A 22,875-nucleotide genomic window follows, 5' to 3' on the forward strand; every position below is an offset into this window, starting at 1 on the left:
AATCATAGGGAAATCTCCCATCCTGAAGTTGGTATTAATTTCTCTAAACTCTAGATTAGAGTTTCCTTCAGTGTATAGTCTTGGGGGTAATCCCTTGCTTGTTCTGCAGAAATAATCACCATCGACATCTGATAAATAATATAATTCATAAGTAAATCATAAAATAAATCAGCCATACCATAAAATAAACTCATACAGAAAGCATAACATAACTCAGGCACAAATACATAAATCAGATCTAAAGCACAAAAGCCGTAACTCCGCCACATCAACAAACAAATCAGCCATCGAATCGAATAGATCTAACAAATCAGCCGTAAACCCTAAAAGTAAATCAGCCATCGAATCGAATAGATCTAACAAACCAGCCGTCATTAGAGACAGCGACAATCAGCCGTAAATCATTGATAAAAACCCACATTCAGCCGGAAAGATCGAAACTAAACACTCGACACATACCGGAACATTTAAACGAAGACGAACACGACGAAGAGAGAGAGAGCGACGACGAAGAGAGAGAGAGCGACGACGAAGAAAGAGAGTGCGACGACGAAGAGAGTGAGTGCGACGACGAATAGAGAGAGTGAGCGAGCAAAGACGGCGAGAGATGACGGCGAGAGATTGACGGCGACAGAGTGGAAAATGACATGTATGAACGGTGACGAGAGACGACGAAGAAGAGTTTTTTTTTTTTTAGTATTGGCGGTTTGTGAACAGTGAAAACTGTTCACTTTCCCTCTCTTTGATATAAACAAGAAAAAATAACTCTTGATCTGAAAAAAAACTGCTTAATGATAAATCATATCTGATGTGTATTTTAATTTGCTGATGTGTATTTTTTTTTTTTGACCAAAATCGGAAAACGAAACCCAAGGGGTAAATTGTAATTACATCCAGGGCACTAAACATTTGAGTAATATTTAAAAAATTTATAGATATGAGTAATAAATCAACTTTTGGATAACATTTGAGTAATTTTTTCTAAGATTTAACTATCTCGATCTTCCTCTTCATCATAGTTGAATGGTAGCGGAACTGATTTGAATGCTCTGAACTTTCCCACATTGTTCAAATGCTCGTTCTCCAACCTTCACAACCAGACAAAGCAAGAACCCTTGAGTGAAAATGCTATAAAAGGAGCATAGTAATAATTTTTTTTTTGTTTTGTTTAGAAGTTACCTAAAGAAATTCCAGATACCACGACGTATGATCTCAAGAGCAGCAAGAAGAGCAACCATAGTTTCACGATGTAAGAACAAGAAGTTGAAATCCAGCACGGTCTGCAGCCACGCCAACCTCAAGACAATGTTTAAGACCTACGAAGAAGAGAAGACGGAAACAAAATTATTAAGAGAGTCATAAACCAAGGATTTGTACTGTTTCTTTCATTTTCGTAGTTCTCACCATTGCAATGTAGTAAACAGATTTGTGAGGAACAAGAAGCTTCTCTCTCAACCAATATTTAGATGGATTGTGAAGCAATCCCCAGTCAAAAACAATGTCCCAATATGTGCCGTAAAAAGTTGCCAATGCTGAGAAAACCCATGCAGCTATTTTCCAGATGTTTCCAGCTCTGTTAAAGCTATAAGCTGTTCTCAAGCACACAGCGACAACGGTTAAAAAATACTTAAGAGCATTGTAGCCTTGGCTTGAATCTTTCTCTTCGATCCATCTTCGAACACACTGAAGGAAACGTGACCAGTAAGGAATCACAGCGACGATGAAGTAGAATGTGCTGTATACTTCGCTTGATCTGCAAGTGTTTTGCCTGTGCCTGAAGTCTCCCCAACCATAGTAACATATGTAAAACTCCAGACTCCTCAGTGCTTGAACCTAAAAAAATAAACAAAGTTGAGTAATGGTTTGAAACATTGTGAAAACATGATCATAAAATTTAAAAGAATGTATAAGAACACACAAACCTGACTTGTTAATTGGTCTGCCAAGAAAAAATCTGGAAGATTAACCTGAAAATTTAGATTAAAATTTGAGAGACTTATGGATGTTTTTACTTAGCGGAAAACAGTGGATTTGCTTGAGTAAATTACCTTATAGAGCGGCGCAGCTATGCATCGGAATACAACCGTGAGGAAGAAGACTCGGCTTGACCGATAAAAAATGTTGAAGGGACAGAAAAAAATAGCTATCACTAGCTGCAAAACATTGTAAAAACCAAAGTGTTACATTAGTAACATAATGATTTAAAGTTTCTTTTGGTTATTATGATGAACAACTTACAGCTAGAACAAAAAAGGGAAGAAGTTCAGTCATGGCCTTGTAGTCATTAGTGTTAGGATCCATCTCCATGTCAAGGTTTATCAGAACAGCGCAAAGAGCAAGCGTGCCGAGACCAAAGCTTAGAAGCAGAACATGTCTATAACCAAGCTCTGTTCCTTCTTTGAATCCGAATATAAATGGGTAATTCACTCGATATCGCTTCCAAAAGTATATGTTTGAAGCATACATGATCATGTGCAGAACCACAAATGCAAATAAACTGAAAAATAAGGTTCAAGAAACGTTCTTGTCAGCAAGAACATATATAGTGATTCAAATTATGTAATAGATGTATTTGTTTGAACCTGTATAAAGGGAACATTGTCTCCATGTAGAGAGTATGTCCAACTGCGCCCACTAAATTACGAGCATGGGTGAACATGACGAGAGCAACCACTAGAGAGACTGTGCAACCGACGAAAAAGCCTGAGAAACATTTTTTGAGGGATTTTGATTAATTACTCATGAACTACTGTTAGAAAACCTATGCGATTTTGGGAAATCTTTTAGTATTACCAGTAGAAAACGTTATTCGATGTTTTTCTTTTTTCACTTTTGGTCTTAAGAGATTCATTCCTTTGCTTCGATTCAAACCGGTGAAATGCTCAACGAAGATAGACTCAACTCTCAACATAAGCTTGTTGATCTGTTACATTATATCAGGGTTAATTAAAGCTTTTAGTTTTATTGAAAGAAGATATAAGTTATGTGTAGAGAGAGATATTGTATTAACCTCATCAGAGCTAGTGAGGTAGGACTTATCTACCATCTCCATGTATGATTTTGCCGCACTTCTTGAAGCAATCTGATAGAAATTATTTAGCAAAAGCATATTAGTAAGTGTCCAGAAACTTTATATTATATATAACTGATTTAATCAAGTGTTACCTTATCATACTTCTTCATGATCTTTGAAATGGCCAATGTATTCAAGAAGCTGAATTAATCAAGAACCAAAGCATGCATTTAATTAAAATAGATCCTTTTTGACTTTTCATATTTTCATAAGAAGCAACATACCTGTAATTCTGGAGATGTCGAAGCTTGCGATAAAACACGATGAAGACATTCTTAAGCCGCGCTTCTATTTTCTTGAGATTCTCTTTGGTGAATTTGAGCTCTTCTTGGTTGGAGAGCTTGAGGACGTTTTTGATTGTGGAAAGCGGAGTTTCTTGAGTTTTATTTAATCTGATATGGTCAAGAACACTTAACACTTCTGGCACACTCTCTTTCGTTGGATCTCTACCGTTTGATCCATTTCCCTCTACTTTAACTCCCAACTCTTCAGCTAATGTCTTCCCTTCAAAATAAAAAAAAACAAACAAAAAAGATTCAAATTGTGTGTCTTTTTCCTTAAACAATAACAAACAATCTCTGAAAGATACACTTAGTAACAAACAATCTCTGAAAAAAAACTTACTCTGTTCCTTAAAAATAAAGGCATTCATATCAACTGATACTGTTTCAGAGCAGTTCCAAGAAGAAGAAGATTGCTCAACTTTGATTCTGAAAGCAATCAGAGCATCCATTTGTTTGTTCAAAACTGATGCCTCTTTCACCATTTCCTCCACTTTAGACCGGTAAAAATGGTTCACTTTATCGAACTCGAGATCTAGGGCTTTAAAGAAGACAAGCTCTGACTCTCTCCCTGCCTCTGCAACTTCTAATATGGTTGTCTCGTATCTCTCAAAACCATCATCCCCAGTCGTTGCGTGCACCAGAATGTCATGAATCTCGGGTTCCCAAGACGAGGAGCTGCGGCTATACCGCTTTGTCAGGCTGCTGAAGTTGCGGCTAGCAGATAGCTTGCGTTTCAAGCCACCTGGTCTCTCTGATCTTTTTCGTGAAGTTTGGATTTCTTGAAGAATGGATTTGAGACCAGCGTAATCCAGGTAAGCCTGTTGCCATTCTGGAACCATCTGCCTAACGAAATCTTTCCCAAACTTCATATTTGGTTTCTTCTCACAGTTTCTTTGGACTTCTCTGTAAAACTCAAGAATCCAGATCCAATCAAAAACCACTTTTAGTTGTGATTTACCTCAGTGAAAATTTGGCTGTTGGGTAAGGAAAGAATAGGTTTCGAACAAAAAGAACAAGGCCAAGAAAAGAAAAAAAAAACCCTATGAAAAGCTAATAGGAGGAGAGGAAGAGACTAGAAAGGGTAAGAAGAACAAAGGGTGGATTATAAGAAGACGAATTTGCCAACCATGCAAAAACTTTCAACGAGTCTCTCAGAGTTTATTCAACGACGAGTCTCTTATATTATAATATGGTCATACAAATATCTCTATATATATATAGATTGAGAGAGAGAGAGAGAGAGAGAGAGAGGGATGTTGCCGTTGAGTCACATAAAAGATTTGCAAGTAGATTTTATTTCACGTGAGAAAAATCAAAGGAATTGAACTGAAACTGAAAAAGACGTTTGGTGGTGGTGGGCTCTTGGGTGTGCTGATTGTATCCCTAAAGATGATCTTGTGTTTCGAATGAAGACGAAAATAAATAATGGAATAGTAACGAATGTACAAAAAAGTCTTCCTCTAAATTAATTATAATGGGGTTAAAGTGGTTGTTTGATAAAAATAAACATCAAAAATACTATAATCAAATTTATAGGAAAAGAAAAACAGGTGGACGATACACTTTTTGCGTGGGCTGATACACTTCCACACTGTTCTAGTGGACAAGACACGGTTCACACAGTGACCAAGACATTTTTTACGGTGGATGTTAATACGGATCAATCATATCCATGATTTGATCAATCACATAAGCTATTCAATTATCCTACTATGTAAAGTAGTATATTTTGTCTTTAATAGATTAGAATACGCAACCTACTTCATATCTGCTTGTGTGTACTCGGTTTACGGTGGATGATTCATTGTTTTACGGTGTGGTTAAAATACTCTATTCTACCCAAATTGCAAATTACAAAAATAGAAACTGCACTTTCAAGAAATCCTCTACATATTAAATTGTTATCGCCTTTTAACTCAATATCGATTAACTATATAGACTTCAGATATTATCTTTAGTTTCCTTATAACTACCATCATCAAACATACCCTAACCCTATTAATTTGACTTGATGTGAAGCGCAACACTAAAAAAAATAAAAAGGGTCTGGCACATGATTTGTCGGTGTAGTAGATATATACTGTATCCAACAACTTTAAACTAACGACAGTTTTATTTTGTTTTTTGACAAAGGTTAAAGACTAGCAACAGTTCTTATGTTTTTCCTTTTCTGTCTTTTCTTGTCGTCCAGTTCTTACGTTCATACTTCATACCATAACTGTAGTTTATGTGTTTTTGTTTAATTAATCATTATCTTACATATATGTATGGATTAATTTCATTCTTTAGGGTAAAAGAAAAGATACAATATTTTCTCTCAAGAAAATCAATCGCATGATCAGGTGACTCATTCTTTTATGTATGCTAAAATTGTTTTTGTTTATTTGAGAGATCCGTTATTAAAGTCTTCATAATCGTACTATTAATTATTAATCATTTAATTGTACCCAAAAAGTGGAAATTAGGACGCGTTTAGCACACTTTATTATTATTATTATTTTTTGCTTTTTGATCAACAATGCATTTTATTTGAGTACCAATGGATCATATATACCATAGAAAAATTTAAGAGCATACATGTTTTTTCCACCATAGTCATTTCAAAACTTTTTTTCTGAAAACAATTTTTCAAAAAGCAACTAATCATACTATAAGTATAATCTGATTATTCCCCCAAAATTAAGAAAAAAAAAATCATATTCATTTTGAGAATTAGGTTAATATATTAATGCACCAATCGCCACCGCCGAAAATACTCATTTCATTCCATAGCTGTCCTGTTGTCTTCTATCTCGGCCTCAATAATAAAGTGGAGTCATTGCACTAAATTTAGATAGTCAGTTTTATTGTATTTATAGAAAAATCTTTATATATATATATATATATATATATAGAAATCTTAGACTTTGATGTAATTGTTTTTAGTATACTTTCACTCAATATTGCACTGTCTTCTACATTTTCCATGTAATAACCATATATTTTCTTGTTAAAAAAAAGAAAAATAATAACCATAGCTTTTCATGTTAATTAAAAAATTATTTATTTATAATCTCACTAAATAATTTAATATTTTATGCATATCAAAATAACTGATGTTGAAGATTTTTCATGTGATTTTTTTTAAATCATTTATTATCTACATAAACACAAATTAAAAATAGTAAAAAAACTAGTATCAAAATAAAAATGGTCATATTTGCATAGAAAAGTGAAAACATTAATTAATTTTAAACAGAAAAACATCAATTATTTTAATATGGAGGGAGTATTTGATAATATACATGAATAACTATTTAGGAGTCGTTCTAATTAACTTTTTTGTATTCAATTATTATTCTAATCACTTACTCATCTCATTGCTAACGAGGTAATACCCCTGGTTAAGAAATTGCTAGGCGCTAATCGGGCGGCGAGAATGGGTCTAGCGCCTAGCAAAAAAATCGGGGATTAAACGGGGATTTAATCGGGATTAGTTTTATGTATTATATTATATTAAATTAAATATAATTCATTAGTTTTATAGATTATGTCAAGTATATATGTACAAATATGTTTATGCATTATTAATTATTATATTTAACTAACAAATATACCTCTAGCAAAAATTTATAATGAAGAAACTAGTCTTATAATTACAAAATAGTCTTGCTAGTATGTAAATAAAGAATTACGGTAAAAAAAAAAACACTAAAATGAGAGAAGAAACAATTAAAAAGTCATAATTCAACTTTCCATATCCCACATCGGTTAATGAGAGAAGAGGGTGCTCACAACTTCACTTATATATAGTTTCAAGGTTTTGACGTAAATGAGGCCCATTCAAATTACAAGGCCTTACAAATATTAGTTGAATTTTTGGGTTATTAAATCGGTTGAATAACTGATTTTTAACCGATTTTCAATGCCTAATCAGTATAAAATCGGTCAACGATTTATTAGACTGAATTGTTCCTAATCGTGGCGGTAGTGTTCCGATCAGCGATTAAACGGACGCCTAGTTGGCTAGGCGGCCACGTTTTAAAACAGGGGGTAATACTTAAGAGTACTGTCGTGAGCAATGCCATTTGGATCAAAACAGACAACCAACTATGATGAATTTTAGCATGTGTTTATTAAATCTGCATTTATTACGATTTCATTTAAGTTTTTGTTCAATTCGTTATGCATCACTTGACCCGCAGGTCCCGCACTAATCATATTTATTTACGTTTGATCCATTGTCACTATCTGGTTAATTAGCTAAATTTCTTATAGAGCATAAGCCCTACCAAGGCATATGGTTGGAGAGAAATAAAAATACAGATTCAAATAGGTAAATAAGTTCAAATACAAAAAACAATACAATTTTAGTTAGCATCAAAATTTCTATTGTTATACCATTTTCAACCTTACTAATATCTTTTTTTTTTGGTAGAAGCCTTACTAATATCTGATTATTTTCTTTCTTAAACCCCTTTTCTTAATTCATCACGGGTGTCGGCCCCTCTTAATTGTTTTTGATAATCAACCTGATTATTCGCCACACTAGTTAGGTTATATTAATTGGAGTTGCTACAACACCATTATCAAATTATTAGAAGAAAAAAAGGAGATTAGTCCTTATCTTTTTCTTTTCTTTTTGATACAGCAACCGGAAAATTTGAACTAAATTTCTCTTTGTACTCGGGTATCTACAAAAGCCACGGGACATTCACCACAGGTCGACCATAGTTTCGTTAATACATAGAATTTTGAACATATAATCCAATATATTCGTTTTAGAAAGTATAATTATAAAGGGATTGTCAAAAAAAAAAAGGTGTAATTATAAAGGGTAATTTAATTGGTCTTCCTAAACTCTGAGATTCCATATTTATCGTTGAAAGAAGATTTGGCTGCTACTTGTTTTAGAATTAAAAAGGAATTAATTGAATTGAATAATTCAAAAATGCTTTTGTCGAAGTTACAGCTAGTCAGCTAGAGAACAGCATCTGTGACTACGATATATGTATGTTGAATTGTTGATCCTAATCTTTGACTCAATTTTTTCTTTCTTTTTCTGCTTGATGGGGTTTTATCGCAAGGTACATGGCTGACTTCTCCACGTAATATTATTTTCGTTATTCCGAAGCTTATTTAGTACCATCTTGAAAAAGTTGTTTTAGTTGATTGTTTTAGTTGGTAAATGATTTGTCTAATGATGACCGAAAAAGATTGTCTTTGTGTATGTTATTGCGTTTTAGGGCCGCATGTATATTAGTATATACGTCTTTTAATACTGGATTTAAAAATAGATATATAAAATTTATAAAAGAACTACTTATATATCATGCTCTCCGATTTAATGAAATTATATATAAAACAATATTGTGCTCTCCGATTTAGTGAAATTATGCAGCTAGCTAGACTCAAAAAGGAATGATATTATCTTGACATTTTCATATATGAATATATGCGTTTGTTCTTTCTTAGTATTTTTTTCCTACCATGTCAATGAAAAAAAATTGGACTAAGATTCTTTTCTCACTAAAATTTCGGGACATTCTAATTTATTCCAATAGTATCAATGCCACAAACCATTTGTATCTACGTATTAATTTATGTGATTTGATCAATATTCGGTTTATCTAAAAAAGGATTAAATGTTTGCTATTGACAACTTCTAAGTTCTAATTGATTTTTCGGGTTGGAAAACCGTAGTTGACAAAATAAAAGGAATAAATGTTTGCTTTCCAAAAGCCACTAAAAATTAGTTACGTAACAGATTCTTCTTAGTCACTATCCCATATACAAAGCAATGGTTTCTATTTTCCGTTTACCCTAACATTATGCGACCACCGTAATATATGTAATAATATATTTTATTTTCACAACGATATAATTCCTTTACTACTAGAATTTAGAAAAACATTAAACCTATATTGACATCCTTTACGAAGAGCATTGCATTGTCCTAGAAAATCCTGTCAAACATATTTTATAAGTATTTGATTTTATACCATCTCCGCATATTAACTAGTTTTGAGAAGACATAATATTTCATAAAACACGAATACGGTTAAACCTCAACTCATTCAAACGGTATGAGCCTGAATTCATTGCATGAATTCGGTAACATGAAAATTTTGCAAACTGAATAATAATCTGTCCTTAATTAGTTTTCTCTTTTGTTTTTTTTTTCTATAACAAAATCACACTTTCTTTCTTTTCTCCTTTTTAATGTACTCATTGGTTTCGTCTTATATATTAGAGAAATTGTAATTAATGTCAATTTATAGGTGGAGAAAATGACAACAACAACATATACTCTTTTATCCATACGATCATTCATGTTCTTACTATGTTTTAGCATTGGCTTTGGTCGCAAAAACCTGCAAGACAAGCTCGGTGACACCAAATTTGCGCCCGTACCTGTTAAAGCAACCGAGCTTAGAGCCGCTTTGGTTACTAATCCTGAAGCTAGAGACATTTCAAGTACTATTGGTTTGGGAGACGTTGAAAGTCAAGAGATGCATCACATTTACATAGGAGCAAGTAAAGATTCGAGTCTCGGAAATAAACAAGACAATATAAACTCTGCGCCTACAAAGACTATTAGGGGTACCGTTTCCATCTCATTCTCATTTCCTATCATCAAGATTCGAATACCTATTCCAAATCCAAATTTTACGGTGGCTACGGAAAACCAACTCATTGAAGAAGAGATTAAAGGTATTGTCATAACTCCAACGAAGACTAATGAGTTTGGTATTTCCCTTGGAAATGGCGGTCCAGAGCTCGATATTAGCTACAAAAAACTAACCCCAACAACCGCATATTGAAGGCCTTGCCAGTTTCCTATGAACTGATATTGTTTTGGTTTTAGAGACAAATATTTATGGTGACCGATCGAATATAAACAAAATATGTAGTGATCTTTAACAAGCACCTTGCCAAAACGTTTGAATGAAGAATGAAAAAAGGGTATATGTGAAACATTTTCTTACATCTATTTACTATATGATTTAATTGCCGGTGATATACATGCCTTACAAATTTGTTCAAGTGAAGATTTGACAAACTAATTACCAACACGTTTTCAACCACTACTTCAAGAAGTTACTTCATCATACTGGATTGCGACATTTTGAAGATTTCAAATGATGTATACAAGAGAGGGAGTAAAAGCGCGCTGCACTCTTTTTCTATTAACCATGGTTTTTCCCACTGGATTTTCCTGGTACGGTTTTTAACGAGGCAGCATCTCATATGTGCATTTGGGACTATATTTTTATAATGGTCATCCAAGAAGAAGTGTTATAAATAATTATATTGTTGTATAGATGCCCATTATTGGCACATTAGTGTAAACCCTACACTCTAATATTGTATCCCAATATATATGTTGTATCATATGAAATAGAGAATAATACTCCATCCGTTTCAGAATATAAGATGTTTTAGCCAAAGCACGCATAATAAAAAATGTTTACTTTTCAAAAGTTTAACCAATCAGAAACAAGATTGCATAAAATAAATAATAAAAAAATATAAAATTAGTCTAAAAGTTGCCTCAAAAAAAGAAAATATCTTATATTATGAAACGCAAAAACCTCTAAAACATCCTATATTATGAAACAGAGAGAATACAAAAGAACAATTTTCTAAAACTATTGTTTTAACATTCTCACTAAAATTTCGGGACATTCTAATTTATTCCAATAGTATTCCACAAACCATTTGTGTCTACGTCTTAATTTTTGTGAATTGATTAATATTCGGTTTAGAGTTAATTAAAATTTAAGCATCAAACCCCCACTACCCCTCTGAATTAGACACTATCGAAATGATGTTCGGTTTTAGGCACTCAAACGTTGCAGAATAACTCTTCTACCCTTTTTTGCTGATGTCATTGTCGATCTCTCTGCTTCTCGTCCAGTAGTTAAAACATCATGTTTGGGTTCCCTATTTACGATCTAGTAGGGTTTAGCAATTTTTCGATTTGACTATTGGCATATCGTCAAGAAGATAAAACTTGTAGTGTTTCTGATAAACCAGAAGTAATATTGCGACCTTCTATTGTCAAAAAAAAAAAAGTAAATCTGATGCTAAAAAAGACAGATACATGTGTAAACAATGAACAATCTTGTTTCTCTTATGATTCGTCGATTCCAATCAGCCGATCGTCGTAACCCAACTTCAATCACTGGTGGTATTTTTCTCCGTGACAGTTTGATTAGTTGCATCCCTACCAACAACCCCTTCTTCGCCTGAAACCACCACCGTCCTTGTAACACCCCAATCCACCGTGATGGACCAACTCCTATTTTTGTCGAAAAGAACTCCAGCCCATCAAAGCCCAACTTCTCTAATAATAAAAAAAAAAAACTAAGTGTGTGTATGTATATATGTTGATCAAAAGGTCAATTAAACCCAATGTGTACTCCACCACGATCTAGTGGTATTGTTGTTACACTTCAGGATCGAAACCACAGAGACCAAGCGATGCACTATGAAATTGTATAGATTTGAATATAGCTAAGACAAAAAGGAAAATTGTGTTTTAAGTAACCGATTAAAAGCAGAATTTAAATAAAGGTTTTGCAATCAAGGGAAGGTATTGGGCGTAGAGAATCAGTTAGGGGACACAATCTCGAAATTAGATGATAGGTTGGGAGAGCATTAAATACCGTTCTTGAACTCAAATCTCGAATGTAAAACTAACCTACTGTCACAACATTAGTTATCTATTCAAGGAATTGATAAAACTCTAAACCGTCGTTTGAATCTAAGCAATCCTAGCAAGCAATAATTCAAGTTTGATTCTGTTCACAAAGTGCCTTAACTTCAACTTTCGTTGGCTAAGGATCACCTTGCTCTCCTATGTTCTTTTCAAGTAATTCAACAACACTTTTGATGCCTAGATGAATTTAACCTACAATCATAAACTAGGTAGCTGATCTAGTTTAAGCATTATAATCAACAATAGAAGAAGAACACAATAGATCAATCCCAAATCTAGCAACCTAATTCAGAGAATCATGAAAACCCCTTTTTGAAACCCGAAACCCAACAGAGAGACTACTCAGACATAGAAGTAAAAGAACAACAAAACAAGGATGAAGAAATCATAATTGAATTGCAAAGAGAAGTAAAAGGGTTCAGAAATCTTCTCCAAAGAAATACAAAGGACTAGAGATCTTCTCCCAAGCTTACAAGTACTCAAAAGCTGCCTAGAATAAAAGTTGTCTTTCTAGAGGTTGAGTCTCGTGCTTAAATAGTAAAATAAAACCCTAAAAGTCGGTTTAAAACGAAAAAGGAAAAGTTGCTTCGGGTACGGGACTGGTCGATCCGAATGAGGATCAGCTGATCGAGGATGCTTTTTCTGCTCTCACTCCATCTGCTTGCTAGCCTGATCAGTCTTCAACCAATTTAGCTCCAGATGCATATTTTCATCCCCAAAATGCTCAGATTCCTTCCAAAGTCACCTAGAACCTGTAAAGACTCTCACAAGACTAAAAAGACTCTAAAAGCACACTAGGACCTAACAAAAGACTCAAAACAAGTGTAAAAACTATGGTTAAAATCCTATAAAATACATACACATCAATTCCCCCAGACTTGAATCTTTGCTTGTCCTAGAACAATTAAAAACTCAGGAACAAAGAAAATGTTTAAAAGTGGAAACTCACATATTCTTGGGAACTTCTTCTTCGCACTCTTCATCACATCAAATTAAGAACTACTTTTTGTACTCTGCCCATGATTAGGATCAACACTCCTTACACTGAACTCCACAGCCTTAAAGAACCTTCAGTCTCCCCATTGTTGCGTCTCTACATCAGATTAGTAAAAAGGTGCGGTCTTACCATGGGAGTATCAATCATTGAACTTTTTGAATCCTTCAACCTTTTATTGCCCTGCATATGCTTCCTTTTCTCTCTCTTTTCTCACTTCCAAAAGATTGATTTTCCCTAATTTTCTAGGATATCATTGTATTTTTTTTATCAATCCTTTGCTCTTTACTTGTGGACAGGTTTCCATGAATTTCGAAGGATGCACGGATTTACGCACAACCCTCGGTTCACTTCTTTATTACCTTTATCCTCTTCTTCTTCTCTTTTTATTCTTTTATTATTATTATTATTGAGTAATGAAGGGAAGAGAGAGGGGAAACATACTTTGCGAGGAGATGCATGTCTCGTGAGGCTTAAGGGAGGAGTCTTGTCCGATGTATACCAAGCCCCAAGGTAAGAAGTTAAATCCGGTTAAGTCTTGTCAAAGCTAGAGATAACTTCTGGTTCAACTTATTGTTCTCCTTGGCGAGTGTCTTTTGGGGCGTGTTGAGACTGCTCATGTTCATTCCAAGTTTCATTCCAAATCAGAGGTACAAAGGTAATCATAAGAGTGTTAGATCAGTGCAGAAATTCCTAAAATTGATCATAGTTTCCCATTTTTTTTTTTAGACTCGATAAAAGGAAAAGAAAAACCAAAAGAAAACAACCAAAGAAAACAACATTAGTAACTTGGAGACATCCCTCCCCCGGACTTACTTCACACTGTCCCGGTGTGATAGCAAAGCTAAGGAAAAGAAACCTCCGACAATAAAAAAGGAAAAATAGAAAAATCCTAGAAAAGAAAAAGAAGAAACCGTAAAGAAACAGCAACTTGTCAGAATTGACAAGAAAGCGAGGAGGACGCGGAATGGTCAGAGCCGAGAGGCTGAGTAGATGCGTCCTCGTCATCACTGGTAGCGGTAAGAGCTGGTGGTGGTGCAAAACAGGATGGTGCAAGAACCTGAAGCCAAATAGCCAGTCGAGTGAGCAAAAGGTTGTTCTTCCTCTGAGTGTCGTATACCCAACCCTCAAACTCAGAGTGAGGCGGCTCCTTAGGTGTGGCAGCAACAAACTGGTTCACATCGAAAGGAGGAAATGGTGGAAGGGAATGAGACAAATGTGAAGATGTAGATGCAACCATAGGGAGTGTGCCGCTACGGGATCTGGTGGCTGCAGGTTCACGTTCCCCTTCCAAAAGAACGTCGTCAATATCGCAAAGGGCGTCAGTAGGAGGATCAAAGTCGATGTTCTGAGTTTTGCGAAGTGAAGTGCAGAAAGGCCTAGGGATCAACATATAGCGAAGGTGACCAGCCTTGTCCTGAAAGCGGTAGCAGAAGTTGTGACGCACCAAAATCTCACTGGTAAACATATACTTGAGATCAAGCAACTTCCGCGTTGAAGCCGAAGTATGTGGTGGCAAAACGATGCCACAATACTCGATAGTAGGAGTCACCAAGCTGCCGATCAGAACTCTCTTGTTCTTAGCATGAGCCATGTTCCTCCGCACCTGCTCAAACTCCTTAGAAAGCAGGAATCCAAAATTAACATCATGAGTTTGCTGGTAAATAGGCGAATCCGGAGCGTGGAGGAACCGGCGAAGACCATGGAAAAACATCCACAAATCAGGTAGCTGTAATGTGCTAGTCTCAGCCCTAGAATAGATGGTGTTACTCAGGAACTTTGCAGTGACCCGAAGGACTGGGTTGCGGATACGAGATTGTCTAGCTCTACGAGAGACATAATTCCCAGCTCTAATCAGTTTTCAAATTTCCGTCCTACCGTCGAGCTTCTCCATCTTGCATAGTTTGTTTCAAGGGAAACCAAAGATGTCGCAGAGATCGAAGACGAAGATGACATAGTGCTTTTTGAGCAAGAAGAAACTTAGCATCCTCATCATTCCAAACCCTTGTTGGTGGCTCCTCGGATGGAGTGGCAGTCTCCTTACCACAGCGGCGTCGTTTAGGCATTCTCTTGTTCGAATGGGTTGGGTAAAGGATGAAAAACCGAGTGATGAAAACCAGAATGTAATCAAAGCAAATGAGAAATCGAGAGAAGAAGCAGGTCGGAGTCGGGGACGGCGAGAGAGAAAGAAGGAAGAGGTAAAAAGGAATTAGGTTTTATTGATCGGGAAATTGGACACGAAACTGGGTTTAAATCGGTTCGATTTAAGTCCAAAAACCAGAATACCAATTCCCTTCCTTCCCTTCTCCTTGCATCTCTCTTCTCTCGATTTACTTACCTTGACCGGGGATCGGTCGATCCAAAATTGGACTGGCTGATCTTGATGGCTGCGGAACATTCCGTAAAAAGGATTCGCATCTTCTGCGTTTCGAACTTGTTCTTGAAAAATAAAGGTCACTACCAAACGTGATTCTCGAGTGTTTCTGTAAAGTAAACAAAAATAACAAATTCCTAAGGATAAATCGAACCAAAAGGAAGGGTAAGCAAATGCAAACCCTGTGGGTTGCCTCCCATTAGCGCTTGTTTAGAGTCTCGAGGCTGACTGTACTTGCTGCCTAAGCAGCTTGGGGTTCCTCCAGAGGGAGGGAGGTCTCTATCGGATCATAATCCGCTAGGTACGGCTTAAGACGTTGACCATTGATAGTGAATTTTTTTCCCTCTTGGTCCCTAAGCACAACAGCACCATAAGGCATGACTTCCTTGATTCGAAAAGGTCCAGACCAACGAGAACGCAACTTCCCAGGAAAAATCTTTAGCCTTGATTTGAAGAGAAGAACCAAATCATTTGCAGCAAAGTTTCTGGTAATAATCTTCTTGTCGTGTAAGGCCTTGGTCCGCTCCTTATATATTTTGGCATTCTCATAAGTATCCATGCGAATTTCATCAAGTTCATTCAGCTGAATAAGGCGTCTCTCTGCTGCCGTTTTGACATTGAAGTTCATCTTCATAGTCGCCCATAAGGAATGATACTCAAACTCGACAGATAAGTGGCATGACTTCCCATAAACCAGCCAGAAAGGTGTAGTGCCGATGGGGGTTTTGTAAGCAGTCCGATACGCCCATAATGCTTCATCGAGCTTCAAGGACCAATCCTTTCTGGTTGAGTTGACTGTCTTCTCTAGGATGCTTTTGATTTCCCGATTTGAGATCTCGACCTGCCCACTGGTCTGCGGATGGTAAGGAGTGGCGACCTTGTGTGTCATGCCATGTTTTCTCAAAAAATTTGCAAAGAGCTTGTTGATAAAGTGAGTTCCTCCATCGCTTATGACCACTCTTGGAACACCAAACCGTGGATAAATTATGTGCTTGAACATCTTGAGGACCACTTTCGAGTCATTGGTAGGACTTGCTACAGCCTTAAACCATTTGGAAACGTAATCGACTGCCACAAGTATGTATAGGTTTCCATAAGAAGGTGGGAAAGGCCTCATGAAGTCGATTCCCCAACAGTCAAACACCTCTATCTCCAAAATAAAATTTTGTGGCATCTCGTTCCGCTTACTTATGTTCCCACGTCGCTGGCAAGAGTCGCATCGGGAGACGAAATCATGTGCATCACGGAATAAAGTGGGCCACCAGAGGCCGGCTTGGAGCACTTTTGTCGCGGTTTTGAATGTAGCGAAGTGTCCCGCGTAGTTAGAACCGTGACAGTGAAAAAGGATCCCTTGAATTTCTGATTCTGGGACGCATCTCCTGTAGAGGCCGTCAGCACAATGCTTGTAGAGATAAGGTTCATCCCAGAAGTAACGTCGCGCATCTCCTAGGAAATTTTTCTTAGCGTCTCCAATGAAATTTGGAGGTTCTTCTGCAGCGCATAAGTAGTTTGCGATATCAGCATACCATGGGGAATCATTACCTATCTGTTGAAGAACCTTGGCGTCGGCCCTCTCCTTATAGCAATCCATGAAAGCTGCAACCACATATACATTCTCCTCAGGTAGTCGGTCATCTATGGGGATCTTCTCATCGATTCTCAGCCTAGAAAGGTGGTCTGCCACGCCATTCTCGACCCCTTTCTTGTCCCTTATCTTAAGATCAAACTCTTGCAAAAGCAGGATCCACCGTAACAGACTCGGTTTAGCATCCTTTTTAGTTAACAAGTATCGTAATGCAACGTAATCCGTGTGCACAATGACCTTGGATCCGCCAGATAGGACCTGAATTTTTCAAACGCAAAGACTATGGCGAGTAGTTCTTTTTCTGTTGTGGCGTACTTGGTTTGTGCCCCATCGAGTGTCCTGCTAGCATAGTAAACAACATGCAACTTACCATCCTTGCGCTGTCCCAAAACCGCTCCAACAGCAAAATCACTTGCATCACACATAACTTCGAATGGCAAGTCCCAATCGGGTGGCTGGACTATTGGAGCCGATATCAGGGCTTGCTTGATCGTTAGGAAAGCTTCCAAGTAGTCTGCAGTAAACTCAAAGGAGATTTCCTTGCATAGCAACTGGGTGAGTGGTCTAGCTATCTTGGAGAAATCTTTTATAAATCTTCGATAAAATCCAGCATGACCAAGGAAAGTGCGTATATCTTTCATGTTTTTTGGAGGTTGTAGACTGGACATCACCTCTATCTTGGCCTTATCAACCTCTATCCCCTTCTCAGAAATTCGATGACCATGGACAATCTCATCGGTGACCATGAAATGGCATTTCTCCCAATTCAGAACAAGGTGTTTTTCCACGTAACGTTGAAGAACTCTACATAAGTTAGACAAGCACGAAGAGAAAGATGAGCCATACACCGAAAAATCATCCATAAATACCTCCATAACATCCTCTATCAAGTCGGAGAATATTGACATCATGCAGCGCTGGAAAGTGGCTGGGGCATTACACAACCCAAAAGGCATTCGTCGATAAGCGAATGTGCCATAAGGGCAAGTGAAGATAGTTTTCTCCTGATCATCCGGGTGAATCGGAATTTGAAAGAAACCGGAGTAACCATCCAGGAAGCAGTAATAGGGATGGTTTGCTAAGCGCTCAAGCATTTGGTCAATGAATGGAAGGGGGAAGTAGTCCTTCCTGGTGGCTGCATTGAGCTTCCGGTAGTCGATGCACATTCGATGCCCTGTTGCCATCCTTGTGGGGATCAACTCGTTCTTCTCATTTGCAACTACTGTCACCCCTCCTTTCTTTGGCACTACATGGACTGGGCTCACCCAAGTGCTGTCAGAGATTGGGAAAATATCTCCGGCTCCCAATAATTTAAGGATCTCCTTCTTCACCACTTCTTTGAGGTTTGGATTCAGCCTCCTTTGGTGTTCAATGGACGACTTAGAAGGGTCTTCAAGGTGAATCCGATGTGAGCATAACTCCGGTGATATACCTGAAATGACATCTAAGGAATAGCCCAAAGCCTTCCTATATTTTCTTAACTCGCAGAGCAAGAGTGCGGTTTCAACATTATTCAGGTTAGAATTGATGATTACAGGATATGTGGAGTTAGGTCCAAGATAAGCGTACCTTAGTCCTTCAGGGAGTGGTTTTAAATCCAACTTTGTATCCTTGAGTTCGCTCCAGTCCTTCCGATTCGCGTTGGTCTCAGAGCAGATCTCGGGATCGGTTGATCCATCGCTTTTATCAGTTATTTCTACAGGAGGAGCCAGATCAGTCAGTCCAGTTTGCAAATTTATGAATAGGACTTCATGTTTCAGAATTGCTGCAGCATCGAGTGTCCTTGCCATTTTCGCAGTTTCCTCAGACAGATATCCCAGCTCAGGTTCCTTCTTTGCCAATGCCACGGACAGGTGATCACTAGTACACACTTCTACATATGTCTTGTCAGCTATTTCCCCTATTGTGTCAACCTAGAAGGTTTTACCATCGATTGTGGGTTTTTTGGCCACTTTCTCCAGGTTATATCTCAAGACCAAGTCATCCATGTGCAGATCAATTTTACCTTCCCGGACGTTTATCATTGCACCAGCCGTGGCTAAAAAGGGTCTTCCAAGTAGAATGGGTTCTTGGAATTCTTCATCGAGTTTCAAAACAATGAAGTTTGTGGGTATGTAGCAGTTCCCAATCTGAACTGGTAAGTTCTCCAATACTCCTTCTGGACGGCGGGTAGAGCGATCAGCAAGGACTAGGGTTACTTGGGTAGGTTTGAAGGTGTAAAGACCAAGTCGCGTTGCAAAGCTGAGTGGCATCAGGCTCACACTCGCTCCTAAATCGCAGAGACACTTGTTGAACTTGAGATCTCCTATTGTGTAGGACAGAGTAAACGGTCCTGGATCTCTACATTTTTTTGGCATTCGATTTTGGAGCATTGAACTGCATTCTTGTGTGAGATACATTACTCCTTTTTCCAAACTGATCTTATCAGTGAGGATCTCCTTCATGTACTTCTTGAGAGATGGAACCATCCTTACTGCTTCGATGAAAGGGAGTCTGACCTGAAGCTCACTTACCACTGATTTCAGCTTCTCATATTCTCGCTCCTGTATCTTGGACTTGCGACGCGTAGGAAAAGGTAGTTTTGGTACATAAGGCTGTTGGGGTTTGCAGGGTTGCTCTCCTCCAGCAGTAGCTGAACCAGGGATTTCAATATCATCAGAAGCCTGGTTGGGAACCTCGTCAGGGTTGCTTTCCTGATTCTGTGTTTTAGATTGGCCAGTCTTGTTATTGGATCGGTCAATCCCTTCTTTTTGTTGTTGTTCTGTTAGCTCCCTGCCGCTTCGAAGGGTGATGACATTCACGAATTCTTTTAGATTAGCCTCGTTTTTCCCTGGAAGTGTTCCTGGAGGTGCCTTGACTCTCGCTGCAGACTGTGCCACCTGGTTCTCCAACACTCTCATGTGAGAGTTTAACGACTCTATTCTCCCATTCAGTTCAGAATACATGTTGTCGATCTTGACAGTCACCTCAGTGGCGTTTTTCTTTTGATTCTCCATCAGAGCATGAATCATCTGTTCCGATTTGCTCTCTTGCGGGGTTGCGGCATGTGGTGCAGTTGCTTGATAACCTTGTGAGAAGTTGTTGACTTGAGGTTTCTACTGAAAATTCGATCCTCCAAAGCTTGTTCCCTTGTTCTGGAAGCCTTGTGCGTAGTTGCTCTCCTGAGGTCGCGGAGGATAGACCTGATCCTGGGGATTCTCGACATTGTTGCTCCTACAGGATAGATTAGGATGATTCCTGAAATTCTGGTTAAAGCCTCGATTCTGATAATTTCCTTGTCCTCCTATGTAGTTCATCTCCTCCGTACCCTCAAGATAAGTCTCAACTCTGAAATTTGCATATCCTCCAGCATGTTCTTCGCATAAGTTAACGTTTTGTTGATCCTTTTTCAGTAGGAGATTCACCTTGGCCGTGAGATCCTTAATGGCATCAGTCTCGACAGCATTGACTCGAACTGTCCAATCATAGTCTGTGCCGTGATTGCTATTGCTTGCTACTAGATTTTCTATCAGTGCATTGGCCTCGTTTGCGGTGTTGGTGGAGAAGTCTCCTTTGCTGGCTGTGTCTAACGCCATCTGGTACTTCTGTTCGATGCCCCCATAGAAGACGTTCATCAGGTTCTCTTGGGTGTACCCGTGATGAGGACAATCTCTAAGATACTTCTTGAACCTTTCCCATGCTTCACAAAATGTCTCCATGCCTCCTTGAGAGAATGTGGTGATTTTGCTTCGCAGTTTGGTTGAGCGCGACTTGGTGTAGAAGTGGTTCAAGAAACCTGCTCTACATTGTGCCCAAGTGGTGAGCAATCCAGGATACAGTAGATTCAGCCATCTCAATGCCTTATCCGCCAAAGAAAACTGGAACAGAGTCAGCATTAGGTAGTCGTAGGGGACACCTTTGGACCTCGTCGTACTGGTCAGTCTTTCAAAGGCTTCAATGTGATCCAGAGGACTCTCTGATGGCAACCCGTGGAACACACGATTCTGAACCAAGTTGATTAGACTATGCTTAATCTCATAGTCTTGCCTCGCAGGAGCGGGTGGTTGAATCGCAGATCGATTAACAAACAGCCTGTTCTGAGCATCTTCATCCCTCAAGGTGGCTTGTCTTGCTGGCGGATTCGGTGCAGCTAGCTCTTTCTGTTCCTGCCTCTGCTGTTGTTGGATGAGCCCCAACAGAGGGTTTGGTGGACGAACCTCTGCTTCTTCTCCGTCAGCCATAGGGTTGGTTTGGGCTCTTGCTTTCCGGTTTTCGCGTTCAAGCTGTGCTAACTCCTTGTTTCCTAGTATACGTAAATCGGCTTTCTTGTTACTCCTTGTATGCATACACCTGAAACAGAGAAATAAGATTGCAAGAACTCGTTAGTAACTAAAATAAAATAAACCTTAGAGTAAACGTGAATCTAAAATTTCAAAGGCAACGTTTTGGTCCCCGGCAACGACGCCAAATTGATCAAAAGGTCAATTAAACCCAATGTGTACTCCACCACGATCTAGTGGTATCGTTGTAATACTTCAGGATCGAATCCACAAAGACAAAGCGATGCACTATGAAATTGTATAGATTTGAATATAGCTAAGGCAAAAAGGAAGATTGTGTTTCAAGTAACCGATTAAAAGCAGAATTTAAATAAAAGTTTTGCAATCAAGGGAAAGTATTGGGCGTAGGGAATCAGTTAGGAGACACAATCTCGAAATTAGATGATAGGTTGGGAGAGCATTAAATACCGTTCTTGAACTCAAATCTCGAATGTAAAGCTAACCTACTGTCACAGCATTAGTTATCTATGCAAGGAATTGATAAAACTCTAAACCGTCGTTTGAATCTAAGCAATCCTAGCAAGCATTAAGTTCAAGTTTGATTCTGTTCACAAGGTGTCTTAACTTCAACTTTCGTTGGCTAAGGATCACCTTGCTCTCCTATGTTCTTTTCAAGTAATTCAACAACACTTTTGATGCCTAGAAGAATTTAACCTACAATCATAAACTAGGTAGCTAATCTAGTTTAAGCATTATAATCAACAATAGAAGAAGAACACAATAGATCAATCCCAAATCTAGCAACCTAATTCAGAGAATCATGAAAATCCCTTTTTGAAACCCGAAACCCAACAGAGAGACTACTCAGACATAGAAGTAAAAGAACAACAAAACAAGGATGAAGAAATCATAATTGAATTGCAAAGAGAAGTAAAAGGGTTCAGAAATCTTCTCCAAAGAAATACAAAGGACTAGAGATCTTCTCCCAAGCTTACAAGTACTCAAAAGCTGCCTAGAATAAAAGTTGTCTTTCTAGAGGTCGAGCCTCGTGCTTAAATAGTAAAATAAAACCCTAAAAGTCGGTTTAAAACGAAAAAGGAAAAGTTGCTTCGGGTACATGACTGGTCGATCCGAATGAGGATCAGCTGATCGAGGATGCTTTTTCTGCTCTCACTCCATCTGCTTGCTAGCCTGATCAGTCTTCAACCAATTTAGCTCCAGATGCATATTTTCATCCCCAAAATGCTCAGATTCCTTCCAAAGTTACCTAGAACCTGTAAAGACTTTCACAAGACTAAAAAGACTCTAAAAGCACACTAAGACCTAACAAAAGACTCAAAACAAATGTAAAAACTATGGTTAAAATCCTATAAAATACAGACACATCATATGTGTACGTAGCCTCGTTCTCGTCACCGCAGCTTTTGTCATCACTTTCATTGATCTTAACCAGGAAGATCATAAGGAAATATTGGTTCTAAGCCTCAATCATCCCCTATAGTTGAAGTTGGAGGTTACATTTATGGTAGTTATTGTGTGTTTCCATCGTGAGAAAACGCAGAAGTTTAGTTGATCGTCGCGTTCCACCATTTAACACCGGCT

General features: G+C 37.9%; 3 protein-coding genes across 3 annotated transcripts; 1 reads left to right on the top strand and 2 right to left on the bottom strand.

The window, feature by feature from the left end:
* Positions 903–4,547, bottom strand: LOC104741177 (phosphate transporter PHO1 homolog 7). The gene is made up of 12 exons (XM_010461970.2): positions 3,698–4,547; positions 3,298–3,577; positions 3,166–3,214; positions 3,011–3,082; positions 2,794–2,923; positions 2,583–2,703; positions 2,239–2,497; positions 2,049–2,153; positions 1,923–1,967; positions 1,405–1,833; positions 1,180–1,316; positions 903–1,088 (listed from the first exon to the last, which is right to left on the bottom strand). Exons 1-12 carry the CDS (start codon positions 4,224–4,226, stop codon positions 989–991), a joined length of 2,256 nt encoding a protein of 751 aa, XP_010460272.1. The 5' UTR covers positions 4,227–4,547; the 3' UTR covers positions 903–988.
* On the top strand, positions 9,505–10,350 carry LOC104741181. Its single transcript, XM_010461974.2, has one exon. The coding sequence runs from the start codon at positions 9,627–9,629 to the stop codon at positions 10,158–10,160; it is 534 nt and encodes a 177-aa protein (XP_010460276.1). The 5' UTR covers positions 9,505–9,626; the 3' UTR covers positions 10,161–10,350.
* LOC104743516 lies at positions 20,110–21,339 on the bottom strand. Its single transcript, XM_010464585.1, has one exon. It carries the CDS (start codon positions 21,337–21,339, stop codon positions 20,110–20,112), a length of 1,230 nt encoding a protein of 409 aa, XP_010462887.1.

The sequence above is a fragment of the Camelina sativa genome, chromosome 14, assembly GCF_000633955.1.
Source record: "Camelina sativa cultivar DH55 chromosome 14, Cs, whole genome shotgun sequence".
NCBI classification, from domain to species: Eukaryota; Viridiplantae; Streptophyta; class Magnoliopsida; order Brassicales; family Brassicaceae; genus Camelina; species Camelina sativa.

What these genes read in the sequence shown, in the direction of transcription:
- LOC104741177 (XM_010461970.2), bottom strand. Translation starts at nt 4,226, where the DNA reads ATGAAGTTTGGGAAAGATTTCGTTAGGCAGATGGTTCCAGAATGGCAA. An exon ending in CTTTATTTTTAAGGAACAGA is followed by an intron (nt 3,578 to 3,697) that starts GTAAGTTTTTTT and finishes TTTATTTTGAAG; the next exon opens with GGAAGACATTAGCTGAAGAG. An exon ending in TTCCCTTTTTTGTTCTAGCT is followed by an intron (nt 2,154 to 2,238) that starts GTAAGTTGTTCA and finishes AATGTTTTGCAG; the next exon opens with CTAGTGATAGCTATTTTTTT.
- LOC104741181 (XM_010461974.2), top strand. Translation starts at nt 9,627, where the DNA reads ATGACAACAACAACATATACTCTTTTATCCATACGATCATTCATGTTC.
- LOC104743516 (XM_010464585.1), bottom strand. Translation starts at nt 21,339, where the DNA reads ATGCATACAAGGAGTAACAAGAAAGCCGATTTACGTATACTAGGAAAC.